Raw genomic sequence first — 23,331 nt, 5'->3', positions numbered from 1 at the left:
TTATGAAGTTTCCTATAAAACCAATAATTATATATATAACCATCAATGCTTATATCCCCTATGTAAGCATCTTATATTTTAATGTTTCTAAAATTTAAAGTTAAATATATTTTTGGTTAGTCTTCTTCTAGGCTTATAAAATCTAATGTATTTATATAGTCTTTTATGTTTTTAAACATTAAATATATAGTTGATGATCTTAAATAAGTTATTAAAGGAGATGGTCCTATTCGTTTACATTTTTAAAATACTAACAGATACTACAAGTAAATATTCTGAGCAGGCTGACAATAGGAAAGCATTAAGTTATTGGGTCAGTTGTGAATTTACTAGGTGCGCATGCAAGCGTATGTCTGCAACGTGGCACCTAAGTTCTTGTGTGTGTAAAATGATGGTGACATGGATAAAGAATTATAAAGATAGAAATGCATGATCATATATATATATATATATATATATATATATATATATATTAATGATTCAGGGTCATCCGTCACCGATTAACATCAATTTTAGTTTCACTACGGAAAAGTGGTGTTGTCTATTGAAATTGATTGCTAATTCCCACGAAGTTCGACAAATAACTCATCATCGATCCAAGGTCATATTTGAGACCACTGAAAGAAGGAGATAGTCACCTCATACATCACAATGAAGAGTTCGGTTAGATCTTCCTATTCATTTCTACGTCAATTGATCGACATCAGTGAAGGTCCGCAACGCAACAAAATCTAGTGGTGCTCCGTTATCGGAGAACCTCTTCCGAACATTAACTGATACCAAATCGCAAAACGAGGATCGAGTGACACTAAGTGTCTAAGTCACAAGGAAATAAACGTGATTGAGAAGATACCTGGAACCTCGATCCTGGAGTTGCCTGTAATTATAACGATTACCGCCACTAGTGGATCAATCACAAAATCCATTGTAGACTATGGAATCCACGTAACGACTTATGCCCGACAAGATAAAGCAATCTTCGTCAATCAAATTTGAATACATATGAACGCAGAGATCCATTGACCTTCGACAAGTCGGAAACTCACCCTCGCGGAGTGACATATCTCACACCGACGATGAAAGGATATCGGACCAGACAAATGTGGCTCTAGTTTCTAGATAATTTTGCGTAGAAATATCATCAAAGACATCATCGATAGGTCCTTCTTGGAAAAGTTAAACATCGTTTCTTCGCCTATTCACTTTGAGGTTTCATAGCACGAAAAAGGAACAAGGCTCAACCTACGCTTACCGGAAAGGACTAGAGGCATAATCGAGAAGCCACCTTCGAACAAGTTAATCACTCCTCCAATAATGAAGAGCTCGGTTAGATCTTCTTATTCATTTCAAAGATAGAAATGCATGATCTTTTATATATATATATATATATATAATATATATATATATATATATATATATATATATATATATATATATATATATATATATATATATATATATATATATATATATATATATATATATATATATATATATATATATATATATATATATATATATATCAGGATCAAATGACACCACAATGTCAACTTAATAACATGACACCTCTGATAACTCTTCACCACACATACGATATATGAAAATCTACTATAGGATTGAAAATTATTATCATATAGATAATCTCTATAAAATTTAACATCAATCGAAAATCATTAGAAATGTTAAGAGATGTATTAAAATTAATGTCTTACAAAACTTTAACAAAACTGTTAATTTTGATCCTTCTCTTTAAAATATGTAATGATTTTCGATTGATGTTAAATTTTATAGAGATGATATATATAATAATATCTTTCAATCAAATTGTGGGTTTTATTATACGAATATGCGGTAAAAAGTTATCAAAGGTGTCAGGTTACTAAGTTTGACATCTGGGTGTCATTTGATACTGACCATATATATATATATATATATATATATATATATATATATATATATATATATATATATATATATATATATATTGTTATGGGCCGAACAAAGTCCCAAAGAAAATGCACAATCATGTGTAGGTCCAATTTAAATAATCCAACGTATAAAGTCAGCACACAAGAGATTCGAGGTACACTTTTTATTATACTAATCTTGGACTCTGAAATAAATTGGACTTTGGAGTGTCATTATTGCATGTCTACCCCGTGTCACTACATCGGAGATCAGCATCACTGATTCAGGGTCTTCCATCACTGATTACCATTAGTTCTGGTTTTACTACGGAACATTGGTGTCGCCTGTTGAAATTAACTGCCAATTCCTGCGAAATCCAACAAATAACTCATCATCGATCCAAAGTCATATCTCTACTGAGACCACTGAGAGAAGGAGATAGTCACCCCATACATCAATTTTTCTGGTTTGTTAGATCTTCCTATTCACTTCTACCTCAATTGATCGACATCAGTGAAGGTCCACAACGTAACAAAATCCAGCGGTGATCCATTATTAGAGCACCTCTTCTAGCGGTGATTCGTTATCGAAGCACCTATTCCGAACATTAATTGATACCAAACCGCAAAACGAGGATCCATTGGAACTAAGTAGCTAGGTCAAGAGGACATAAAAGTGATCAAGAAGATAACTGGTACCTCGGTCCTGGAGTTGCCTGTAATTATCACGGTTACCGCCACTGGTGGATCAATCATAAAATCCAGCATAGACTATGGAATCCACATAATGACTTTTTCCTGACACGATATAGCAATCTTCGTCAATCAAATTTGAATACATATGAAGGCAAAGATCCATTGACCTTCAATGAGTCGACAACTCGCCCTCGCGGAGTGACAGATCTAACACCTCCGATGAAAGCATATCTGACCAGAGAAATGTGGCTTTAGCTTCCAGATAATTTTGCATAGAAATATCATCAAAGACGTATCAAAAGTCCTTCTTTGAAAATCTAAACATCGCTTACTCTCTTATTCACTTGGAGGTATCATAGCAGGAAAAAGGAACAAGGCTCAACCCATGCTAACCATAAAGGACCATGGGAATATTGGAGAACTGCCTTCGAACAAGTTAATCACTTCTCCAATAGTGATTTCAAATTTAACTAGGCCTAAGATAGTCCAGTCGGATCCATGAAGGTAGATTTCGACCCCCGCCCCCTTTTTTTAAGCACACCATTAACTGATCATCATAGGATTTCTAGAGACCAACAGTAGCTCCAAGGCAAAATACGATAGAGATATTCGAATGAGTCAACCATTCATAAGAGAAATTCTGGAGCACTCGTTCAAGCAAAGGCGTGCGAAAGAAACATATTGAGAGATGGGCACATTCACCTGGCATCCGAAAAAGAGGATCATAACTTTAGGTGATCAGAATGGACGTTATTACAAGGAGAAATCAATTGTGGGACGTCTCCTTGTCAACTCTCTTCAATTTACGGTTTCCTCAGCGAGATAAGTACTCTTCATGGTTTTATGAAATTTAAATCAAGAATATGTTAATTGTCAAAAATATTATAAATATGCATATTATTATAACCATCCGCGGGGTAACAGAGGCCACAACTTTAGCGCATATTCCATACTTTGTGAACATGCTTAAAAGCATAACCGATGCACTTCATCTTAGGAACTAGCCACTCCAATAGCATAGGTGATGCACTATAGAGACGTCCACCCTAAACCAGGACACATGAACCCTACCTTTGGTTGGGGACGGTTCCAAGTGATGTTGGAGGACGATGCTAACTCTTCCTGATTGGAGTTAAAAATAACAAAACTTCATTGTCTATTCGCGTCGCCTCGATAGGGACCATAGAGTTTGGAGGACACACTACGTGCCAACAAGAACAAGCGACAAATGAAGTCAAAGGTCAAAATGTGATATTCAGGTTTGAACACTTTAAAGATAGAAACCATCACTTGGTTTAGAGTCGAGACGCCAACAAGTCATATGAATCACATACTAGACAAAAGTAAAGACACTGATCCAAAAGGTAAATGTGTGTGTGTGTGTGTGTGTCTATATATATATATATATATATATATATATATATATATATATATATATATATATATATATATATATATATATATATATATATATATATATATATATATATATATATATATATATATATATATATATATATATATATATATATATATATATATATATATATATATACACACACACACATGGATTATCTCTGCAAGAGAGCAACACTGCTCTGCCACTAACATTACAAATAAAAAAAGAAAGCAAAAAAGGATACAAAGGAAACCCATATCAAGCCTCTTCAGGCTAAGACGTTGCACCACGATTGTCCATAAGAGCAATGTCCCAAACAACCGTGAACGGATACAACTCCATGATGGAAAGAGAGATGTTTGGATATAGCTTTTTCACCTGAACAACATCCCAATCTAAAGCCTCATACACATCACTCATAGTCTACTGGAGTGACTCATCGTTCTTGTTCCTCAGTTTAGCAACCTATTCATTATGAGCCTTTTGGTCTTCATCACGAGACACTTTCTCCTCCCAAAGAGACTTTATAGACTCCTCTAAAGTTGCTCTGCCCTTTTGGGCTTTGGTTTTGTTGCTTGTCTCATTTATTATCGTTTATCATTTATCGCTTTCGTAATTTAGTCTCCTCTAGTTAGATATTTGCAAATATCTTAGAGTTGAGGGAAATACCTTTTAAATAATTTTTTTTACATAAATCGTGTTTGTTTCTGCATGCATAAATCAATCCCCTTAGGTAAAAGTCAATGCAATGTGGTTCAAGTCAAATTAGTCAATTATTTGGGTTAAGAAACTCATGAGTGAATGGTTCCTATCATTCTAACTTTAGATTCAAAATTACACATCAATTTAATCTAAAAATATATACTAAGAAGTGTGATTCGAATCAGAGTTAGGCATGACTCGAATCAAACTGAATGTGAAAATTCAGATTTTGCTAAAAATTCAGATTTTGCCTCTGCTAGTTATTATTCGAATCACAGGTCAAACGTGATTCAAATCATAGTGCAAAATCTGAGTTATATTTTGATTGTGTCTAGTTTGATTCGAATCGCAGGTTCTCCTTGATTCAAAAAGACAATCTACCATGATTTGAATCATATATTACACTTGATTTAAATCATAGTGCAGAATTTTAGTTTTAACTTCTTGATTCAAATCATTTCATTCATTTGACTTAAATCATACCCATTTCTCTTTACTCGAACCAAAAGGGTATTTTCAATCATTTTGTGCATAATCTCAAGCACCTACATAAATCATTTTCCCCCTCTCCCTGACCATAATGAACATGAAAGTGATTATTGTGATGATAATCATAACTTTGTGAGTCTTTATAAAAACTTGGAAACCCACTTTCAAAGATCACCTTTTCACATATATCTTTTGCATCTGAAATCATTTTCAACCTCTAGCAAGATTAACATCAATTTCTTCTCAATTCTTAGAGAATGTGACATTTATTGTAGAAGAGGTTCATTCATTGTATGTTTGTGAAGTTCTTAAGTTGCAGGTCAAGATTAAGATTGTGTGGTGGTGCTGGAGTTTCGTAATCTAGTCAGAAAAATAAGAAGTATTTTCTCCATGTTACTTCAGTAGAGTTGTGTGGAAGCTTACAAACGAAGTTAGAGTTTATGTGTTCTTCAGATAAATCAAGGTTCAAGGGATCGGTAGGACCACGTAAAGGTTGAGCATAGCGGAATTTTTACAAGGACTTGTATTTGGAAGAGTTAAGTTGAGATCAGGCGGACCTTGCAAGATTGGAGAAACAGACGCCGTATACAACAAGAGAGGGTCGAGATAAGAAGACTAACTATTTTAATGAGTATCTTGTATCAAGTGGTTGTATAATTTATGTGAAATAATTGTCATATTTTTATTATTGTAAGACTAACAAATTTACATAGCTGAGAAAGTAGTTGAGAAGGTTGTTTTGGGTTGTGCAAGCACGAAAGGTAGTTGTTCTGCCTCACAATACAATATTGACACTATAATACCTCAAGCAGATGACATGCAAAGATTGTCAAGGGTGGTATAGGAGATGTCAGACATCTTTGTGATGTCATTAAAACATGAACCATTCAAATGTATATACTTTAAAAGAATTATGTTTTGGATATTTTGAAGGGATATACTTTGGTTGGACATAACCATACTACAATTATGGTGCACGTAAGTACATATTTATGGTGACTTCAATTTATATTCTCAAAGACATTTACGTCAAGATTTGACTTTTGTGTTAACTTTTAGATACATGCATGAGATGTGTGTTGAAAGACACTTAAGAAAATATTGTTTCTTAGACCCATTCAATATTTAGTTTCAACAACAGGGACCAAACGCTCTTCAGAGGTACATACAAAATAAGTTGATTCATGAGAAAAAAATAATTTTACATCGAACTGTTTTATCATGCATAAGTATATATCAATTTGTGATTTATTTTATAAATCAATTTTATACACATTATTAATTGTTCTGAATGTTTATGGATTTTACATTGGCAACTAGTTGTTATATGTCCTAAGCAAAATAGTATAATTATGCTTGTAAATACATAGTGCAACCTAAGAGGAGGTGAATTAGGTTTTAAGATTTATTTATTTATATTTTGGAGATGATATGTTTCTTTTATTTATCTGAAATAATTATGATGGACGTATGAGTGAAAGTGCATAAACATATAAAAGTGGAGTAAAGTAAATGAGACAAGATATATCCCGGTTCCCTTTTCAAAGAAGGGTAGTCCATTTCCTCCACACCCCATGAAGGATTTCCCTATATTAGATCTTTGTACACGCCTTACACTAATACCTCTCTTGCAATCTTCTAACATAAATACCAAACTTATGGTGGACTTTGAATCTCCTCAAATCAAGTGATATTTTAACCACAAACAGAAATAACACCTCTTTCTATTTGCAAACACCTGTAAAAGTACACACACTTCACTATGCCAAAAAAGACTTTAGGCAACACCCCCGTTACCAACGCTTTTAGCGTTGCTAAAAATCAAAAGAGAACATTAGAAATTGTTTTTAAAAAGCGTTGGCATAAAATATCCACATAAACAACGCTTTATAATATAAGTGTTGTTGTATGTTAAAGAAAAATAATTATAGAATTATACATTGGTTACTTTAGACAGGGTTCAAATAAAAAAGTGTTGTCTTAAGTTGTACATTTAGGCAACAATTATTATTAAATAAAAACTTTACCTTAAATAGTAATTTAGTCGGCGCTCGTAAATAAACAAAACACACTGCCATAAGTGATTAAACACTATTTTTAGAGTTTTAGACAACTCTTGAATAAAAAAGGGTTGTCTAATGTTACACATAAAATCTTTAAAAATTTAAATAATTATAATTTCTAAAAAAATATGAGCACTTGAGGAATCGAAACCATTGTAATTTTGCAATCTATTATACCAGCTTGGTAACTTTTATATATATATATATATATATATATATATATATATATAGAGAGAGAGAGAGAGAGATTAATTGTTATGCACTGTCACTGTAAAAAAATTACACTATCAATACATCACAATCATCCGTTTGTGTTACTTTTCATGTAATTATACTTTGGTTGGACATAACCATACTACAATTATGGTGCACGTAAGTACATATTTATGGTGACTTCAATTTATATTCTCAAATACATTTACGTCAAGATTTGACTTTTGTGTTAACTTTTAGATACATGCATGAGATGTGTGTTGAAAGACACTTAAGAAAGTATTGTTTCTTAGACCCATTCAATATTTAGTTTCAACAACAGGGACCAAACGCTCTTCAGAGGTACATACAAAATAAGTTGATTCATGAGAAAAAATAATTTTACATCGAACTGTTTTATCATGCATAAGTATATATCAATTTGTGATTTATTTTATAAATCAATTTTATACACATTATTAATTGTTCTGAATGTTTATGGATTTTACATTGGCAACTAGTTGTTATATGTCCTAAGCAAAATAGTATAATTATGCTTGTAAATACATAGTGCAACCTAAGAGGAGGTGAATTAGGTTTTAAGATTTATTTATTTATATTTTGGAGATGATATGTTTCTTTTATTTATCTGAAATAATTATGATGGACGTATGAGTGAAAGTGCATAAACATATAAAAGTGGAGTAAAGTAAATGAGACAAGATATATCCCGGTTCCCTTTTCAAAGAAGGGTAGTCCATTTCCTCCACACCCCATGAAGGATTTCCCTATATTAGATCTTTGTACACGCCTTACACTAATACCTCTCTTGCAATCTTCTAACATAAATACCAAACTTATGGTGGACTTTGAATCTCCTCAAATCAAGTGATATTTTAACCACAAACAGAAATAACACCTCTTTCTATTTGCAAACACCTGTAAAAGTACACACACTTCACTATGCCAAAAAAGACTTTAGGCAACACCCCCGTTACCAACGCTTTTAGCGTTGCTAAAAATCAAAAGAGAACATTAGAAATTGTTTTTAAAAAGCGTTGACATAAAATATCCACATAAACAACGCTTTATAATATAAGTGTTGTTGTATGTTAAAGAAAAATAATTATAGAATTATACATTGGTTACTTTAGACAGGGTTCAAATAAAAAAGTGTTGTCTTAAGTTGTACATTTAGGCAACAATTATTATTAAATAAAAACTTTACCTTAAATAGTAATTTAGTCGGCGCTCGTAAATAAACAAAACACACTGCCATAAGTGATTAAACACTATTTTTAGAGTTTTAGACAACTCTTGAATAAAAAAGGGTTGTCTAATGTTACACATAAAATCTTTAAAAATTTAAATAATTATAATTTCTAAAAAAATATGAGCACTTGAGGAATCGAAACCATTGTAATTTTGCAATCTATTATACCAGCTTGGCAACTTTTATATATATATATATATATATATATATATATATATAGAGAGAGAGATTAATTGTTATGCACTGTCACTGTAAAAAAATTACACTATCAATACATCACAATCATCCGTTTGTGTTACTTTTCATGTAATTATAGAAAAAGTCAAATTTCTCTAAAAAAATCAATAGTTGTAATTAACTGACAGTATAAAATATCTTTACACTATCAGTGCATTTCAATTAAACTCATATATATATATATATATATATATATATATATATATATATATATATATATATATATATATATATATATAATAATTCTCAACAATTTTTTTTGCATAAATTAGGAATTGAACCCCTATCTTTTTGATGATAGACAAACTTATTAACATCATGGCTAATTCGTATTTGTTTCTATGGTTCCTTATTTACTATTTTATATTTAATAATTATTTTAAAAACAAAATTATAAAATTATTTTTCTTTCGACTCAATTATTTATCTTATTTTTCATCTCGTTCTTTTCCATTCTTTTTAAGGTTTGTTACTTATTCTCTCTCATTTTATAGGTTTTATTTTTTTATTCTTTAAGGTTTGTGAAACTTTTTGATTCATTTTCTTTGTGCTTGCAATAAAATATTTTAAATTTTATTCTTTAGAGTTTACTTTTTAATCTTGTGGATTTTATTGAAATATATTTTGGATTACAAATAATCATAATGACTCTAGAAATCAATTTCTAATAATTGTTTAGATTGAATCATGTTAACAAAATATACAAAATATTTTTTATTATTTTTATATAAAGTAAAAGGAAGAATTGAATGGAATAGTTGAAACATGCAGAGCAATGGCAGCAATTTGTGGTATTGTGTGATTGATTGTTAAATTGGTGGTTTTGGATCAAATTCAATAACTAAATCTCATTTTCTCCAATTCAAAAAAATGGATGTTAGAAGTATTATGGTATTTTCTTCATTTTGAGACAGAGATAGGTTATAGTTATTCTCTTAATTGTTAGATACCTTCACTAATAAGAAATTTTAATTTGATAGTGGAACACTATGAAATGGGAGATCGAGTATCAAATTTTAAATCAAACAACATTACATGGATCATAGTACACAGTGAGTATCATATTCTAAAAATAGTATCATATTCTAAAAATAGTATGGATTTATAATTTAGTTAGTATTTTGATACTTATCAGTTTTTTTTATCTAATTAGTTTTAACTCAATTAATCATATTATGTTATATTATGTATGCTTTGATGACTTCAAGTGTTTACTTACTCGAAAGATAAATTGAATGAAATTAAGGAGGATTTGAGTGAATATAGATATGTTAGAAAATAGTTACTTAGAGAAGTTTGTAAGTTATCATTTGTGATCCTAGGAGTTAGAGATAAATTAATAGTTTTAAAAAAAATATGATACTGATATAATATAAGAATATCCTTTTGGCTTAGTATCCTTTTGGCTTAGTTTCACATGACTTATCCCATCACTTCAAATGCAACCTTGAAAATATGTATTTTGGTGAACCAAAATTTTCAATTTGTACATATATATAAATATGATACTCACTAGTTTCAAAATTTCTTTATCACATATGATGATTGGTCACTAAAATGTTGATTGAAATATAATAAATATGATATAAGTTGATTCGTCACATAAATATTTTATGTGCATGGTATATAAAAATGAAAGATTTCAAAGAAAATATTATTGAAGTAATAAAATATCATATTATCAAAAAGAAAGGGATTAGACTTCAATATAACATGGAGATTATATAATTTTGAATAAATATAGATTATCATTTTTTATTTCATATATGTACTTTTGAATTTATACAAATGCAAGTTAGTTTAATTGTGATTCTTATTGATCACAATACAATATTAATATATGATTACGAGAATTATGGGATTTATGATATTTAAATTGAAGACAAAAATTTGCTTTGAAAAAATATTATGAATGTTGTTATATAATTATATATTTTAGATAATATATCTTAGGCTTTAACACCAAAAAAAATGTTTCCTAGAGATGGTTTGAGCCGACACTTATCAATAAAAACGTCTTAAATATAGATGTCTTATGCTAAATAAAATCCATTTGTAAAATATATATAATATTAAGCTTATTAGAAAAAAATGTTGTATAATGATAACTTACGCCAACGTTTTTAATAGAAAGCATTGTCTAATATATACTTAAGCCATCGTTTTTAACAAAAAGTGTTAGCTTAAGTGTAACTAAGCCAATGCTTTTAAGAAAAAGCGTTGTCTAAGGTGAACTTTAGTCAGCGCTTTTAAAAATAGTGTGGGCTTAATTGCATTTAAGCCAACACTTTTAACAAAAAGTGTTAGGTTAAGTGTACTTAAGCTAGTGCTTTTAAGAAAAAGCTCTGCTTAATGTGCAGTTAAGCCTGCACTTTTAACAGAAAGCACAGTCTAAAGTGCACTTAAGTTAGTGCTTTTAATAGAAAATGTTGCCTAAAGTGGACTTTAGCCAACGCTATTAACAAAAAGTGTTGTCGAAAGTGCATTTAAGCGAACACTTTTAATAAAGAGTGTTGTCAAATGTGCACTTAAGCCAGTGTTTTTAACAAAAAAAATGTTGCCTGAGGTGCACTTAAGCCTATGCTTTTACATTAAAAAAAGTGTTGCTTATACCTATACTAGCGCTAGAATAGACAACGGTTAAAAATGCTGCCTAAGGTAAAAAAAAAATCTCGGCCTAAGGTCTTATTTGGCATAGTATTTTCTTTACAGATAATGTCACCACACACTTGGTGAATAATTTACAGCAAACGGGTATATTGAGTAGAGACAGAGTTTGCATGCCTTCAATATCTTGACAAGTTAATCTTCTCCTTCAATTGAACAATTCAAGAAAATGTAAATATTAAGTACTAAAAGTTTATGAAATTTTTCCTCAGATGAATGAAATTTATGTATAAAAGTTTCTATGACATTTTCTATGAAAACTTGAAAAATATTAAAAGTTGTTTGAAAAATATAATAAAGAGGTGAATTGTAATGTGCAAATATTATGTTGATTATACACCACAAGATACATCTTGGATGAGTAGGAATGAATGGAAAATATTCATGATTTAATGCAATGGTTAGAAAAGGTGTCATGAATAATTATAATGAAAATGCATCATACTGATTCATAATTTTCTACAAAATTGAAGGTGACAATTAATTGCATAAAAGAATCAATTGATTGTTCCAAGTTTCAACATTCTAAAGATTGAAGTTTTGCACTACATCAATCAATAGAGGGAAAGTGATAATCGATTGTGAGGGATAAAAATAAGATCCTTCAATCGATTGTATGAGGGAGTCAATTGATTGTTGCTATTAAAATTTTTGCTTTTCCCAAAATAGAGAGCTCAACCAATCGATGGAGGTAAATGAGCAATCAATTGCTTCCTTTTAAAACTTGAAATTTTGCTAAGTTAAAGATAAAACTAGAAAGTATGTCATGCATAAATGCTATGGATCTTTTAAAATGGTTTACATTAAAATACTTGAGCACCTAAGACTTATATACAAATGAATTTCCATTGTACCTTAATCTTCACGATTCAATCCTTTGATTTCCAAAACTTATGCAATCTTGATACTTGATTTAAATATTTTTCTTATTTGATCTTTCTTTTATGATAAAATTGTGTCTTCATTAAAAATAAACTAAGATAGATGATGAACATCTTCTTCACAATGTCATGCTCGTTACATTATAAGATTGATTCAGTGATGCAAGACGTTTTAAGCGCGTAAGTGGTATTATTTATAATACTCAAATTTTATCTTTAGTTTGAATAGTGCTTATCCATGTCTAATTTTTACCAACATGCAGAAATAGGGGGGTACAATTTAATGCATTGTAAAAAAATAGGTAAAAATTCATAGTTCTTTACCCCAAAAGTAAGTATTACTTTCTAATAAAAAAAAAGTATTATTTATACTTTTTAACATTCTTTTATTTTCTCTAATGTAATACTTGTTCTTTGTGTGTATTAATAACTATATAAAAATTATTTTTAGTCACGAAAGTAACCCAACGAATATTCTTAAGGATATTATGTTATGAAATATATGTTTGATATTGACACTAGAGGCATTAGTAATTCATGGGTTAAGGTATTAATATGCATGTAATTTATTTATAATTGTTAAGTTAATGTTGTTGTTAGCTAGTAAAAGGTTTATGTTAAAAGGTTTATGTTGAGATTGAATCTTTAATGTTATTGTTTTTTGGTTATCCTAATATGAATTTTGTTCAAATTATAGGTGTTTAACGACTCACACATTTCCCATAAGAAGATATAGATTACATCTAATCACGTTAGGTCGGTTGCTTCTCATCTTTTTATGAATCTCAACACTAATTTTTCTTGGCTGTTGTAAACACTGTGTATAGGTTTTATGTTACATGTATTTGGTTTTGTCATTATGATTATGTTTTAAAATATGTATATATGTTCTCTTTGTGTATCATTTTGGATATACGTATATTTGGTTTTGTAAACTAATTTGATACACTTTATAAATTTGGTTATGTTATATTATACAAAACTTGTATATATAGTTTTTGTCTAAAAAAGATACAGGTCAAATTAAAATTTAAAACAAATCCTAAATGTCAAAAAAAATATGATTTACCCTCGATTATTAAAATAAACCGGCGTAAATACATTTTTTCCCTGGGATAATAACTGAAACTGAGATGTGCGTTACACACGCTTTATAATTTTGAAAATACAAAAATGTTCTTGTTGAAGATCGAACACATGACCATGATGTGTATGCATTAATTTAACATCAATCAGTCGATTTACATGAGATTGGATGGGTTTAACCTAGAATATTAGTTAGGTTAAAAGATGTGGTTCTTGTTTCAACCATAACTCAAGAATCGTGAATCCGATTGATATGAGACTTGAAGCTTTAGAAAGTCAATCTAATGAGATATTGCATGGTGATGAGAGACCATGAACTAACCAATAATGCTTGGTAGAGGATAATGATGATTGTATGTTTGATCATGTTTGACTTGTTTGTGATGACGACTTGAATAACCTAAGATACTTATGAGCATGTCGTGAGTCGAATATGCCAAGGGTTTATTGTGACATGTTATGCCACTATGTGTGTTTCATGTATGAAATTTTGTTATGCTAATGTGTATGTCATGAATTGGTTGGATGTTTGATTGTGAAATAACATGTGTGTGAGTGACACACAAGTAACGGAATGTGAATACTTGAGTTAGAAACCAGGTAGCAACCTTGTAGAGCTGAGTGAACCCATAGGATATGAGAACTCACTGAGATGATTATCTCATCCCATTATCGTTGTTATTTTTCAGGTATTCCTTGCAAGTTGAATTTAAGAGAAGTTGTCAACTGATGTTTCAAGGGATGCAATTATTGTGATCTTCTGTTGTGGAGTTGTGTACAATGAAGATATTGTACATAGTTCTTAGATTTTCATTATTTAGGCTTTATTGTATGACATGTGTCATTCATGTTTTTAGTTTGGACATGTGTATATAATGATGCCAATAAGCACTTATGAATGTGTCAATATCAAATAATAACACTTGTATGATATTATTCTAGATATATATTATACGGGTTGTTACAGTAGTGTTTGTCCCTACACAACTCATGGTTGAGGGATTATGTACACGTCTGATCTATTGAATCAAACCCTCGAGATTGGGTCAAGTTGTAGCTCGGGCCCAATAGAGTGTATCCCACATTGTAACTTATCCATCATAACGAGGTTGAGTTGACGCAGCTGATTGATCAGATTGATTATATCTGCCCAAAACTAATAAAGAGGGGAATATTTGGATTAAAATATGAGAGATGCCACTTTTATAATTGATTGAGAGCATTATGGCTTATGACTTAGGGTCAAATTTGATTATCAATTAAAGAATCACACTTAATCATAAACAAAGATCTTAAATGATCCCCGGGAACATGTCAAAATTACTAAAGAGATGATCTTATAGAGAAAATATATACTCAATTCACAATACATGACAATACATCCGAATGCGATTTTACTAATGCACACTGGTAAAATTATTTTACGAATATAGTTTTATTTAATTTTCTTAAAAATAATCATACGCACATTGTTTAATCCACATACATGCACAAGACACAAACATGAGGGAAGAGTTGCAACTAAGGAGAATAAAGTGCAATACACCTCAAACTTACTGCACGAGCCGATTCACGGCATACACGTGCTCTACTATACTAGCATCTAATCTCCACGTTCCATTTAATTAAGGCTGGTTGATGAAAGAATATTCGAATTATGATGCATGTGACGTACATTAGCATGTGCATGATCATAATAAAAATACTCAAATGTGTGGTAAGCCATACGACTTTTTTCTTGCAATTTTTTAAGTTCAATATTGTTGTACATTATTTGCAAGAGACTTTGAGCTTTCAACGAATGAAGACTAGTGCTGACCAGCATCCAAAATTTTATTTAGTAAAATAATATTTGGTCATCTTAAGAAAATGTCTCTCATTTTCATTCTTGGTTGTTAAGTCTTCTAGTCATCTTAAGAAAATAACTAATCAACTAAAATACGTATACACCCATGAATGATTCTACTTATGACATGTGGCAAAAAATAATTATAAAAAAAAAATTAACCAACAAAAATATATAGATGCCCTTGGCACAAATTATAGCATGTGGCAAACTTTTTTTAATTTTAACTGTCGCTTGTAATTCATACATGGAACACATAAGTATTTAAGTTTGATTTATTATGATATATAATAGTTTTTTTATTCACGAAAATAAATAAATATATTTGTTTGTCACAAAACATAGTTAATTTTCTTTTATCTTTTTAAATATATGAATTTAAGTTTATTATAAAATCATACATTAACAAGTATTTGTAACTTCAGAATTATTTAAAATTTGTGTTTTTTAGTAATAATCAAGGTCATCTCAATAGCCTCAATATTCCATATAATGATGAGTGGCTTTCTATTCACCAATCAACAATTTTTTGAGTGTTATTCAAACTCAACTAACTTTGGTGATGGTATTAAACAAGAAGTTAGTAGTCCTAATGGATGATTGGAAACCACGATACTTGGCATCAAACATATGATTTATGAGACAAGTCGTGTTCTTTGACATAGTAGGTCACGCGGAGTTTCAGTGTCATTCTTTTTTTGTCAAGAGTTTCAATGTCAATGTTTGAATTGAATTAGTGGTTGTTTTCTTTCTTTTTTGTTCACACTTGATGCATAAAGGTTTTCTAGATTCTGAAAAAATGCTCCAAACATTTCTCATGGGAATATTTAAACTCTAAACCTCTTTGCGCATGAGAAAACTACATGATCATTTATTCAAATTTGACTATTTGGTTGTGACAATTTGTTACATTATGTTTTTGGGCTAGCATTCACTATTAGCCTCAAATTATGTGCTTGGCAGTCCCCGGAACCTTTCTTTCACTACGACATGGGCAAGATCATCAACAATGTTTTCATAAATATTCCCTTTCACAAATCATCAACAATGCTTGCCATGGATATAAGAATCGGTAGGGATATAATCGGTTCAGTTTGGACCGGTTTTTTGTCAAAAAATTGTACGAATCAATTATATCTTCATCGGTTTGGTTTGGTTTGGTTTGGTGTTTAGTATTTTTTAAAAATGGAACCAAGTCAAACTAACAGATTTAGTTTGGTTTGGTTTTGTTTGGTTTGGTTGATCGATTTTAGAAAATTTTATCCTGTACCCCTACAATTGTATCCATACCCCTATATTTAAATTTTTTTGACCAAAATGCCCTCATATAAATAGGGTATATTTTCCATTTCAAATTTTTTTTACCATTTTCGCTGAAGACTTCCGGAGAAGAGAAAATTTTGGTTTTTTTGCATTGTAAACCGGAACACTCAGAGTAAGTCTTCCGGTTCATTAATTGTATACCGGAACACTTCTCTAAAGAGTTCCGGTTTGTTGCCTTTAAGGGGCACTGAACCGGAAGTCTTTTAGAAAGTCTTCCGGTTTGTATAGTTGTATACCGGAAGTCTTTCTTAAAGACTTCCGATTTAGGTGATGTATACCGGAACTCTTTAAGAAAGTGTTCCGGAAGACTTTTTTTTTTTTACTAACCGGAACTCTTCTTTGAAGTGTTCCGGTACGTAATTTTTTTTTTTTTATAATTTTAATTATTTTTTTAAACATTTTTTTTTGCAGTGGTTCGAAAACGAGGTGCAGATGGCCGGATTCCAGTCCGCACGTTAGACCGGGGTGCATCTTCATCTACAGCTGCAGCTGAGTCGGCTGGATATCCAGGAGGGCCGTACGATACGTCTCTTTTGGTGAAGTACGAGCATCATGTTGCTCGACATATATGGTTCGGTGAGGTAAATAAACAACGTATATTTGAAATCGAATAATATTTGAATATTTTATAATTTGTTTTCTAATATGTGTTTTAATTGTTTTTAGGAAAGAGGTCTAAAGAAAGAGTTGAAGGTTGTCGGACATGGACTGAAGTTGACTTCTAGGGTTCCATTGACTCTTCCACCATAGATGGAGAGTTGGGTATCTAGATCCGGTTTATCTTCACTGCAGAGAACGAGTCTGAACAAGTAGACACAAATCTTGTCTCTGCATTTGTGGAAAGATGGCATCTAGAGACATTTGGTGAATGTGAACTTGTCATCGGAAAGAAAGTCATGCACGGATTGCCTAAACAGACAAGTACAACATTATAGCGATTCGCTATCAAGTAACCCATATCTGGTAGACTCATCCATTTTTCAGGTGGCTGTGAACCAAAGGATTCTATCATCAAATATTCTCTCACTACTGACAATCGATTAGAAAATAACTTGTCATACAGAGTTGATCTATCCTTGTCTATTAATTCCAACCCCAACTCTCTACGAACCATTGGCCAACCATCCTCACCATATCCATGCAATGATGCAATGACTCTAAATCCACAATTACCATCTGATTCAACATTAACTACATCTTCAATGTATGACCTAATATGATTAGGAAATTGAAGAATGAATTGTGGTTGCTTCTTTGATAATTTGATCTTCTTCGAAGTCTGTGATGGTTGAGATTGCCTTCGTGAAGATTGAGATTGCCTTTGTGAAGATTGAGATGCCTTATCAACATACTCATGATACGAAGGGTCCCTATAAACATCATAATCTGCTGGTTTTTTCCCTTTCTTCTTCACTCCTCCTTTGGTTTTTATTTTCTCAGGTGGTGGACACAATGTTGTCATTGTTGGGTATGCTAGTTCACATACCCTACTCTTTAATGCCCTTTTCCCAATAACATCTAATGACCTAAATCGTCTCCACAACTCATCCATTGCAGAAGTCATATCCACCTCTGATCCATCGTCTTCACCTACCTCTAATTCAACTTCCATAGTTAGTTTCCTCCAATGAACATGAACAACATCAATGGGTATCGGTATACCACCTAGTCTGTATCTTCCTAACTCACAAGCACAAGGTAACCCATAAGATGTTCTAAGAGTACAACCACATATTTGCCTGTTAGTTCCAACATAATTAACTCTCAATAACTCTTCAGCAATACGTCTCAAAGCAGCTCGAGATACGGAACCACACAAATAACCATAAAAGGGACTTACGTGCGCGTGCTCAACTTCGTAAAAACTCTTTTGAAAAGAAGCTCTAATGTTTCCCAGTTGTAACCTCAAGTTGTTATTCATTGCTTCCCAACATTTGACCATGTCACCTATACTGTTTCCTAACATCTGCTTTAACTTCCAATGAGCAGATTCAACCCTAAAAATATTGAAAATAACACATAAAAAAGACATAAAAATAATATCAGATATAAAAATAACACATACAAAATTATAAGACGTACCGATTAGTCGTTGTGTTACCCAAATGTAGCACTCGATTAATCCATGCTCCAACAAATCTATGTCTATGTGGAGTCAACCATGTGTCTTTCACATAATTAATAAATCCACTATAATCAACACATGCTTGCTCAAGTTGATGCAACCGCTGACCATACTCAACCTCATCACTAGCCCAGACAACTTCCATCCATAATGTGTCTATCGTCTTTTGCAGGTCATTCACCACATGTTGTTTGCATTTGGCACCAACGTTTTTGTTAATGTGAAATCTACATAGCAAATTAATCGAGCTGGGAAACACAACTTCAATTGCTTTCATCAAAGCAAGATCTCTATCTGTCAAAATCACTTGTGGACACATGTCTTTCTTCACAAACAACTCTTTTAATTTCTCCAATACCCAGCAAAAATTCTCTGTTTGCTCAGACTCCATATACGCAAATCCAACAACAAAAGTCAACTCGGTCGATGTCATGCCAACAATTTCAAACAAAGGTTGTCTATATTTGTTTGTCTTGTAGGTGCTATCCATAACTAACACAATCGGAAATATATTCAACAACTTAACTGAATCAGGATGTGCCCAAAATATCTCTCTCACCACTTCCGAGTCATCCTTTTTTCTACTCCAATACACATATCCTGCATCCTTAATAAGCTTAAACAGATGTTGTATCTCACTCCTAGGACCTCTTATCTCTTTTTGTATCACATTCTTATGCTTGTATACTTGCGTAATCCGAGTGACATTCTCAGGATAATTGTCTTGCAAGGAAAGCAATATGTTTCTAGGTGCTACATGTCTCTTTGCCAAATCAGCGACATGTTGCTTCTCATCTGTGGTCAACCTACCAATAAACGAATGACCTTCTAATCTATCCGGTAAACCATGATTATGTAACCCACATTTTACATCAATCTTCCAACCAGATCCATCTTTCGCCGGAGTCGACCTGATTTTAAATGGATATCCACATTTCTTCGACGCACTTTGGGTACCACTATCACTAATCTTGTGTTTCCCACCTTTATCACAACCAAATATTATTTTGTTACTTCTCATTCTCTTCCCCGTTTCAGTATCTGAACGACTGATAATAACAGTTACTTTATTGTTGATTCCAACCTCTTTAATCCATCTGATAACCTCTTCTCGTGTACCAAATCTTTCCGTCGTCATAAACGTATCAGTAGTATCTAGACATATTTGGGGAAGATTTTCCATTCCTACAAAAAAAAAAATTTAAAAAAAAAGAAAAAAAGAAATTAGCAAACCGGAAGACTTCTTGAAAGACTTCCGGAACACATATAATACATACCGGAACAGTTTTCCAAAGAGTTCCGGTATGTAAAATTTGTTCACCGGAACTCTTTCAAGAAGTGTTCCGGTTTTGTAATTTTTTTTTAATTGAACCGAAACTCTTTCATGAAGTGTTCCGGTTTGCTTTTTTATGTGTTCCGGAAGTCATTCTTTAAGTCTTCCGGTTTGGGAAAAATACATACCGGAAGTCATTTTGCAGGAGTTCCGATGCGAGGGGTGTGAAAGTGTAATTTCTGAAATTTTCAACTGAATGGTAAAAATGAAATGGTAAATTAGTTAAAACCAATTAAGGGTAGAATGAGAATTTTTAAAATTTTGTAGGGGTATGGGGCTAACTGTAGGGGTACAAGGTAAAATTTTCTCGATTTTACAACACATTTTTTTCTAAACATTATATTCATATGCACATTTCAGTTTATTTTTTACTATTATTTTTTTAAATAATACATTTCATATAATATATTTCATGCTCTATTTTTCAAACAACTTACAAATTGTTTGAAAAGTTGTTTTGCAACACCTTTTTTTCTAAATATTATATTCATCTGCGTATTATTTGCCATCATATTTTTCTATTTATTTTTTACCATTGTTATGCTCTACTTTTCAACAACTTACAAGTTATTCTTAATCTATACGAAACATTGACATAATTTTCATACGTCATGAAATAAGTTCACTGTTGAATACAAAAGTTGGCAGTTGACATAAGAAGGTTCGAAAGGGATTTGAAAGTTTAACAAATAAAACACAACAATAAAAACAAAAGGTTTCAATACACATAAATTAACATGTCTGACACCTCAAATACACCTAAATTAACATGTCTGACACCTCAAATACACATCAAAACTAATTTGTAACAAGACTAGAAGGAAATCCAATTGAAGAATAAACATAAAAGATAAAAACTAAGGAAGAGAACTTGAACACAAATAAGACTACCATAACCTATAAGAATGACGGTGGCAAGAGAAACAGTGGTGACAGGTAGCCAGATTAGCAGTTTTGTAAGAATAAGTTTTTATGGCTTAGTTTCTATTTTTTATGTTTGCAGTTTGTTTTTGGTTACGTATTTTGTTCAAAGAAAATAAGTGTAAAAAAAGATGGAGAAATGTTGGAGCGATACAAAATTTGGACTTAATAATGAGATAAATAAAATATTAAGTAGGTATTTATAGTCATTGGTTTGGTTCATCAGTTTGGCGGTTCCTAAAAATTAAAATCGAGAGCCGAACCAAACCACATTGGTTTTAATTGATTTGATTCGGTTTTTGAGTCAAACCAAAAACAATTGGTTTTTTTTCGATTTGATTTGGTTTGAATTGTCGGTTTAATTGGTTTTTTATGATCCACTTACACCCCTAAGAATCATAGACTAGTGTGCTTCACGGTGAAGTTCTTATCTGCAAACGTTGATTGATTTTCCTTCAACATTGCTTCCGGCAGTGAAGCCACCTCCCTGATATACCAAGCTAGGCATTAAGCTCGACTATTTTCCTAGTGGTGTAGAGAGCACAAAAGTTCTTGGTGGTTCCAGGGTGACATTAGCGAGAAGCTCCAAGAAGACGCATCCATTGGGTTGGCCTATGACGCGAAGAAAATTATGGGGTTGTTCAGCGTGATTGTAAGGTAGAGAAGAGATAAAATCACATAATGGATCCATTTGTTTTATCGTTTTGTAAAAATGATTTTTATAGTGTTCATATTGTGATGTAAAAAAAATATTTTTTTTTATAAAAGGTTTAAATAAAAATTTGGTTTAAATAGTTATTCTTAAAATGTTATTTTAGATATTTCATCATTTTATCGAAACTTTTTTTAGATATCAAAATTTCAAAAAAGTCACTTAATTTTGAAGCTATTTCAAATAGCTTTTCATAAAAATCATTTTTGAAATATAATTTTTTGAAAAAATAGAAGTGATATTTATGTTTTGATCTTCAGTAATGTATGTTTATATTATAGAATGTCAAAATTAGTCTTTTAATTTATAAAAAATAAATTTAGAAAAACTTGTACTATTTTGAAAAACAATTTTATAGAATCCATTTTCAAAAATACAAAGAAAAAATCATTTTTTAAAGTTAAAACAAACTGACCAAATATAGGATCATCGCCAAGTGACTCCTCTAGTTTTGCACAATCCGCTAACAAAAGATACACATATTTGTAATAATATGATTGAGTATGCTGACTTGAAAAAATTGGGGAAGATGACGAAGAAACGAAATCAAAACCCATAAAAAATATTTACTGACAAATATTTCTGCTGCTAAATTAGTCACAAAATTGGTCTAAGCTACATGGCATCCACATCAATGTCATATAATCTTATGAATTGACTTTGACTAACAGAATGAACGAAAGAACTAACGTGATACATTTTGAAAAATTGAGGGATCAAAATGGTATTTTTAAAAGGTAAGGGAGCAAACTGAACAACAAGAACAAGATAAGGGACTACAAAAATATTTAGCCTAATTATAAAAAAAAATAAGGGACAAATATTTGTAGCTTATACATAATCAAGACAAATACTATAAATTTTTTTGTAAAATGGGAAGGCAAAAGGCCAAACAGAGAGAGAACTAACTAATTTGTCTTACAAAAGAAAAAGAGAGACCTTCAGCAAAAAATGATGTAACTACCTAGGACTATCCTCAAAGTCCTCACTAATGCCGATACTACCCTCTTTAGCCAACAGATTCGCACTCTGGTTTGCTTCACGGTAGTTATGCTCAAAAATCAATTTCTTCAAAGCTTTTACCAATATGTTGAATTTGACGAAACAAACTATAACCATAATCACGCTGCGTATCAGGAGCTTTAAGCATGTCAACCACTCTTTTGTTGTCCACTTGAATCATAACCTTCTTAATATTTTTGCTTAGCGTAAGATGAAGGCCTACTAGGACCCCTAAAGCTCAGCAGTTAAGATGCTACTATGGCTTATGTTCTTGCTAAAACCTCCAATCCACATACCCTGATTGTTACGTAAAAAAAACCACAACCTGTCGTGCCATCTTTCCTGACAGCACCATCGACACTAAAGCAAATCCAGTCTCCCTCATGAGAACTCCATTTAACATGAATAGATGCAGGAGTGGAGGGAACCATTCTAAGATTCAAACTCTTGTACATTCCATACTGATGAACTGAATCT

At 31.5% G+C, this 23,331-nt stretch overlaps 1 protein-coding gene across 1 annotated transcript; it reads right to left on the bottom strand.

The window, feature by feature from the left end:
- Positions 1-4,275: 4,275 nt before the first annotated feature.
- LOC127093982 (uncharacterized) lies at positions 4,276-19,481 on the bottom strand. The gene is made up of 3 exons (XM_051032867.1): positions 18,844-19,481; positions 18,598-18,758; positions 4,276-4,397 (listed from the first exon to the last, which is right to left on the bottom strand). The coding sequence occupies exons 1-3, from the start codon at positions 19,374-19,376 to the stop codon at positions 4,276-4,278; spliced, it is 816 nt and encodes a 271-aa protein (XP_050888824.1). The 5' UTR covers positions 19,377-19,481.
- Positions 19,482-23,331: the final 3,850 nt, after the last annotated feature.

This window comes from Lathyrus oleraceus, chromosome 6 (genome assembly GCF_024323335.1).
Source record: "Lathyrus oleraceus cultivar Zhongwan6 chromosome 6, CAAS_Psat_ZW6_1.0, whole genome shotgun sequence".
Taxonomy (NCBI): Eukaryota; Viridiplantae; Streptophyta; class Magnoliopsida; order Fabales; family Fabaceae; genus Lathyrus; species Lathyrus oleraceus.
This window is presented reverse-complemented; position numbering and strand designations above follow the sequence as displayed.